Raw genomic sequence first — 7,500 nt, 5'->3', positions numbered from 1 at the left:
TTCTACACTTCAGGCTGAAATGAAGGTCCAGTGACAGGACAGTAGCATACAGTAACGTCTCCAAGCCGGTCGTACTACAGTAAATAAGAGCGTGCGTTCGTAGGTCGCTGCCAGCCGGACACTGAGCACGCTACTGACCCGCTGCAGCCCACGTCATTAACACCATAATTAAATTAGCAGCTAAGCTGTCTAGGAAGGTCCAGGGCATCTCTCACTCGGAACTGAAATGCTTGTATTTGAAAAGGGAAAGATGTCCCTCACCAGTAGGTCTACTGAACTTCAGTTCCAGTTAGATAGGTTAAACTTGACCTTGAGTGAGGCAAAAAAGCACGAGTCTGTATTATTTTATTTTTGTATTAATTAACTTTATCAGTAGTAACTGGTATAACTTGGCATTTTACTTCATTTTAGTGATAAAAAAATTGGGCCACGCCAAACAAAAACAAAAAACAACAAAAAGGAGGGGGGGGGGATGCGCACCTAACTCAGAAAGTTGACCGTGCTTTCTGTAAATCTTAAATTAGTCATATTCAAATTATGGACAAAATATAGACAATTCGGAATGATCCATTAATGAATAGTTACTATTTAAAAACTCAAGTGACAGCATTCAACTTCATTCAACAACCGTGCGTTGCCATGCATTACAGTAGACTACAGGGGCTGGCGGGCTGCAGCCATTTGACCATGCTATGCTGCCATCTGCTGCCTGAGTGAGAAATGGTGAATTACTTCAAAATCAAAACTCAAACCATTGCTGATGCTGGTGTTAAACCTTTATTTTATCATTAAATACTCTTAACATCATAGGCCACATTTTTATGCAGTATCTCCTTTCGCACTAACATAATAACACTACTGGTAGAGTATCAACCATAAACAGAGTGGAGGAAAATAAACTAAACAGGTGTGCATTTATCTGTAGACGTATGACAATTTAACCTCTGCGAGAACGTTTGTTGGCATTTGGGTAGATTTGCCATTACTTTCACAGACTGGGAAAGATTTCAAACATTGTTTCATAGTAACTTAAACAAAATAAAAAATAGAACAATGAAAAAAAAAAAAAACATTTTAAAATTAACTTAATAGAAGTGGCTTTTAAAGAACGTTTTTTACTCAATCAACACAAAACTATTTGTATTCATGTATTTTGGTAAACACCACACTACTATTCATTACTAATACATATTGCATAGTTGACGTCTTATGCTAATCATAGTGCAATGATAAAAGGGGGGGTAATATTATATCCAATTTTATATACAAATAGTACATAATTAAGTCATTTATAATTAAACTCCAATCTATTCAGTATAAGCCTGAATAATGTCAAATGTTCAGGACTTTTAACAGCTCACTCAATGATGAATATCAATCGACAAAGATACATCTTTTAAAAACACACCGAAACACACAATCTAACGGATTTTGTTTGTTTGTAAATCTTTGGATATGGCAAAGACAAAGTTTAGCTTTCAACTTCTATTGCAATTGTTAAAAGATAATCAGTCCAAAATGTTTGACTGCTATTCACAAGTTAAAATGCTAGTAAAACTAACAAAGTATTTCTAACTGGTATGTGGAGTAGTGAACCGTTTTTTTCCTCCTTTTCGTTGACCAATAACATGCTTTATGAATGAAAACAAAATTGTGAAAAGAAGCCACAAAATACTGTCCAAGAGAACGCCTCAGAACATAGAGGTTTGCATTGCTTTGGTTTGGCATTCTCCCCTGCTTGAACAAGCAGACACAAGAGTACAGGAAAAGAAACGTAAAAAAGCAACAGAACTCGTTCATGATAACTATCTACAATACATATCAATGACTGTTAGATACAGCTGTTTGATGCGCCTGACATATCCGAAACGTGTACAGAATTGCTTTCTTGTTTCATATAAAAAAGGAAGCAAATATACAAAACATTGTGTATATTGCTGTTTTAAAACGGAAACAAAGAAATAATAATGAAACGATGATCTCACTTGTACTCGGGTGAAAAGCATGACCTATTTCCCACGGGTTGAATACACAAAGGACCGGTACATTTCGCCAATGTATTTTGTCAGTCAGCACGGACCACCTGTGATGGGTGAAATAGCGTCTGTTTGTTTATCCGTCTGTTGATCAGAGCAGAGTGGTTGCTCCGTGACATTGTTTTTGAGTGTGTGTGTGTGAATATGTGTGTGTAAACGCACAAGTGTATGTTGGTGTGTGGGTAGGTGGCGGTGTGCTACTGTGTAAATGGCTAGCTAAGTAATCGACCACTCCTAGCTTATGAACAATATCGCTATTGGCTTTAGCTCAGGTGAAGCAACAGAATTTCCCTTCTGTCAAACCGTGTGTCTGTGTGTGTGTGTGTGTGTGTGTGTGTGTGTGTGTGTGTGTGTGTGTGTGTGTGTGTGTGTGTGTGTGTGTGTGTGTGTGTGTGTGTGTGTGTGTGTGCGTGCGTGTTTGCCATCCTTCTCTCAGACTGACGGTTAAGTGCTGCTTAAAGTGCAACCACAACTGCTTGTAACAACTGTCAGAAAATGGTTTTCTCAAGTGCTCATCAAAGCATACCATAAGCAGAGGATTTGTGTGTGTGTGTGTGTGTGTGTTTGTGTTTGTGTTTGTGTTTGTGTGTGTGTGTGTGTGTGTGTGTGTGTGTGTGTGTGTGTGTGTGTGTGTGTGTGTGTTGATGACAGTTAAATAAAGGATGGTGACACCCCCCCACCCCTCCAAACTCAGCTCACACCTCACCAGGGAGACGGGTATCCCCAGACACACAGACAAACCCCAGCCTCCTCTGTCACGGTATAAGTCCATGAAGGCATGGCGATCTCATGAGACACACCCCATCAATACAAAGTGATACCCCCTAATCCCTCCCAACCCCCACCCCCATCCCAGACTCCCCACCACTGTTGAATAAGGGGATGGTGTCCTGTCCTGTCCTTGAACCCCCCCAAGTCAGGCTCTTTACTTTCCAGTTCAATGAGGATTAGTCCCCCCGCCCAAGCCCCTCCCCCCGAGACACTCTTGACACGTGCCCTCTGACTCAACCCAGCTCCTCTCCCAACAGCCCCCTACAATCCCCCCTGCCAGTTCAATAAGGCATAGTGTCCTCCAACTCCATCAGATGACCAAGGTCCCCCTTACACGCACAATGTCAGTTCACATAGAGGTGATGATACCCTCCCACTCTACGACGTAGATGCCCCTACCTCCACTCTTTCACCCCACCCCCTTTATCCCAAGGCCAGCTCAACAATGGCTTGGTGCACCAGACAACCACCCAGCCCCTCCTTCCCAACCCCAACCCCTTCCCCATGCCAGTTCAACAAGGCACCGTGCCCTCTGCAAGTCCAACATAGTCCGTCCCTCCCCAACCCCCACGTCAGTTCATTGAGGGGTTGTGTACCAGACCATCACTCCCCCAGACAACCCCCTAAACCTGCCAGCAAACCCAGCCTATCTCCCCCGTGCCGTGCCGTGCCGTGCCATGCCCCTCCGTGCCGTGCCGGTCCACTTCAGTATGGGGTGGTGCCCTCCCACTCCACCAGGTACTGCACCTTGCCCTCGGGCGTGATGCGGCGCGCCAGCACCTGGTACTTCTCTCCACAGGTGAGGCGCCCCGCGGCCCCGAAGTAGCTGGTGATGGAGGACTTGAGGTGGGACAGGGACGAGTCGTCCTCGCTGATGCTCTCGAAGGTGTGGCTGTCGATGCCCGTCGCCGCCAGGGTGCCGCTGCTGCTGCTGGTGTCTGCGGTGCCCAGGACGTGGTGGGCCATGGCCATCTCCTCGCCGGGCAGGCTGAGCGGCGAGATGGGCTCGCTCTCCGATGCGGCGCGCTTGCTGCTGGCCAGCAGGGAGTAGCTGGACGAGGGCAGCTTCCGCTTGCGGCTGCCCACGTTCTTACTGCAACACACACGCATGCACACGCGCACACACACACACACACACACACACAAACTTATTTTCCTTTGATCATATTCTTTTTCTCGTTACTAGAAAAATATTGCTTGTAACAAGTTTTAAAAAATTGAAGAAAGAACTACATACCCCGCTGGCAAATGTCTTAAAACAAGTCTAAATGAAAGTTCTAGTTCAAAAGTACTAGTTATTTTGTGATAAGATTGATTTTATGCTTTTTATTTGAAAAAAAATATTTTTAAGATTTCATTTTTGCTAAAAGATTGCTAAGATTTCATTTTTTTGCAATGAGTCTAGGATTGATTGCAGTGAGTCTATGACTGATTTTTTTTCCCCTTCCCCTGCAGTTTCTATGACTGCATGTCTTGTTTATTTTCAGCTGTCCATGTTTGTCTGAAATGAGGAGGTGGTTGGCTTTTATTTTTTTCAAAAAAGGCCATATTGTCATAAACATCCATCTGCCAGGAACTATCTGTCCAGATGTAAATGTATCACCTTGACTAAGTCTGGTACATTTACAGCGGCATGTACGTAACTGTGCATGACAATCAATGTTTATTGTCGCCTCTAGAATTAATTAACACAGACACACAATGACTCACAGACCCACACAGTCTCCGAGACACAAATTCAAACACACACACAGAAAGTATATGCCACTTATGTCTACTTTTCAACCGGAACTTTTTAATTGAAGGACTTCTTTAATAATAACAACAACCACCGCAATAGCGGATTTCAGACACGGTAACATAATTCTAACACTTGTGCTTGTTTGTTTTTAAATGTGTTTCTCCTTTCTGTGTAATGAAATGTGCTACACAAGTGACTGATTGAGTGGCTGACTGATGCTGGGAGTACATTGTCTGGGTGCCAAAAAATCCCAGACAAGTTTCTTACTAGGGCTACCAAGCAATATGTACTTTGTAGCACTAGTGTGATATATACCTCAGGACCTTTGCGTCTGTCAGCACAAAAATGGTTGATAGATAAAAACTAAAAAAAAGGGGTTTTAATTTCAATACACCTACTACTCCTTGTCTCTATGCAAGACTTGCCTGAAGTAGGCCCTACGGCCACCAAGTGTTGAGGATTGGACTTTGTCTTTTGACATCAAGAGCACCGGCATATTGGAGTTTGCTTATTGGACTATTCAACAAAGAAGAGCGCTCAGCATCTCTCCCTCAAGCAAAAAGGGTGTGAACTGAGAGAACCTGCAACATAAAAAACAAACAGCAGAAACTGCTGTACTCGGATGCCACCACAGGAGGGCACTGTGTACATGAGCAGCGTCGGGAGCAGCAGGCTCGTTCAGGAGAAGAATGAGTGGTCTCTGTGGGAACCTTCACTGGATAGCAGTACAGCTATGGGATTGCCATAACAGTGCTGGGAAGTGCTGGAGGTGCAGCTGCTTGATATGTTCTACACACATTGTTTACACAGATCATATGGTGCATACTCTATACAGTGTATGTGGTGTGCAGTATACTTTACGTACTATAGAACAGTAGAGTTTTCAGGGTGTGGGGTGGAAATCCCCCTCACTAGTGCTTAGTCCACTCCCCCAAAGCAGAACGGAAATCACCTTCATTACCAACACCATCACAAACCGCACGTCAACAAACCCACACACACTTACACACACACACACTCATGCAAGAATGCTTGCAGACAGGAGCTACCGGTAGAGCTGCAGAGCTCTCAGGCGGATACCAAAGGTGTGCTTGTGGCAAGTTGGTGTGTGCTGTGTATGTGTGCTGTATGTGAGTGCAGGTTATCCATCACTTGTGATGCATGCAGAGTGCAGGCTACTGTATACTCATGAACGGCATGACGTTTTCCATGTGCGTTACGCCCATTTGTGGGGGAAAACAGGCAATGCAAGTCAATTGGTGATGTTGGGGTTTAATAAACGAAAGATAAGGACCTGTAGACTAGCGTTGTTCACGCGCAACATGCCGAAAACGTGTTGTGTTGCCGGCTGTTCAAATAATATTGCCAAACAGCCGTGACTGAAGCATGTACTGTGTTCATTTAGGGTAGCCGATAGCATGTAGGTTGATGAGACATTCGGTTTGTTTTCACCCATAAAGGGGCGTAACGCACATTTAGGAGCAATGACCCGGATGGTCGTTCATGAGTATACAGTAAGCTGTATTTCCCAGTGAGCAGCTGTTGTGGGAGGCTTTGCTGCCCCAGGGGGTCATCAGTACAGCATGGACGGATGCACAATATGGACGCCCTCTCCTCTTCAGCTCTACATTTACAGTAAGCAGCTTTAACTTCCGTCACCTCGGGGTCGACTGCACATACTGTATACTATATAGTGTCAGATCACCTCCTCCGGGTCACCTAAGCATGCAGCTCGCTCACCTCAACCCTTTCATCCAAAGCCTGTATTGCCACTACGTAATAGCTTATGGTTGTTACCAAGTCTGACCTGATGGTGACTTAACTTTGACTCTTGGTAAATGCCATGGCAATGTTGTTATGCTATGGAGTAGTACAGCCTTCTTCAGCAAACAGTGGGACAGAACGCTGGTAATCGCATCTTGCACTGTATGTATTCACAATGGTAATGTCATGAAGTTACATGGGTTGTATGTATGCTTGTACTGCATGTCTGTATATAGGCCTCTGTCCTCTGTTTTTGTCAGTAAGTGCTTACGCATGAGGAGCATGGCACATGTGCAATAGTCATGTGATGTTATGTGTATGTCCTGTCTTAAACTAGTCTTGCACAGGGATTCAAAATGAACTTCAGTACAGACAGACAATAAAGTACTATCTTATCGTATCATAAAGGGCTGCGAGCTGCACAGAAGCTTTCATCAGCAAACTACCTGTACTTTCAGTGAGTTATGAGCGAGATGTTGTTTAGCCTAAACTTGACGTATCAGAAAAGTGCAACTTCCTACACATACACCCTGCTAATCTATCACAAGGCTGATGGTCAAGCAGTGACTGCAATGTATACATTTGAAGCAAGCGCAGCTGTACTGAAACCAGTTAACAGGAGAAAATCGTGATCTTGATCGCTTATTACATCATGAATGTTAGGCATCTCCCCATAAATATGCGGTTAATAAGTTAGCTTGCGCATGTGGTGCGCTTCACTGGAAGCTCTGCACCAAGCTGGGTGGCGGCCAATTGAAGTGTTCGTCCATAAGACATGGGTAGATGTTTTTTGTTATGGGCAGAAAAAGAGTTGGCCTAGGTGGCATGTCATTCGTTTAGGTTATTTAACCAGTTAAAACATGGCGTTCTAAATTTGATTTTACCAGAATGGCAATGACCGAGTCGAAGTGCGATTACTAAAAAGCCATCAGATATGTCATAGTAGAGTAGTACTATGGTTATTAACTTTTAGATTTTACGGCATGCATTAACAGGCTACATATTTATTTCAGTCCTTCAGCCGTCCTTCAGGCAGGAGGCTAGTGTGAAAGATGGGTTAGGGTTGGGAAATGACCCTGGCCCGATTCGAAACCTGGGCAATGCTGCATCAGGGCAGTCATGGGTAAGTGGTTAGGGCATCAGACTTGCAGCCCAAAGGTTGCCGGTTCGACTCCCGACTCGCCAGGT

The 7,500-nt window shown here is 44.2% G+C and overlaps 1 protein-coding gene across 2 annotated transcripts in view; it reads right to left on the bottom strand.

The window, feature by feature from the left end:
* Nucleotides 1-758: 758 nt before the first annotated feature.
* Nucleotides 759-7,500, bottom strand: part of phf19 (PHD finger protein 19) — a 54,347-nt gene continuing 47,605 nt past the window's right edge. For both annotated transcript variants that reach the window (XM_063195740.1, XM_063195741.1), the window contains one exon: nt 759-3,900. In XM_063195740.1, the coding sequence (XP_063051810.1) occupies nt 3,513-3,900 (388 nt within the window). In that variant the 3' untranslated portion in view covers nt 759-3,512. The remainder of the gene's footprint in view (nt 3,901-7,500) is intronic.

The sequence above is a fragment of the Engraulis encrasicolus genome, chromosome 3 (genome assembly GCF_034702125.1).
Source record: "Engraulis encrasicolus isolate BLACKSEA-1 chromosome 3, IST_EnEncr_1.0, whole genome shotgun sequence".
Lineage (NCBI taxonomy): Eukaryota > Metazoa > Chordata > Actinopteri > Clupeiformes > Engraulidae > Engraulis > Engraulis encrasicolus.
Note: the sequence above shows the minus strand (reverse complement) of the source record. Positions and strands in the feature narration are given on the sequence as shown.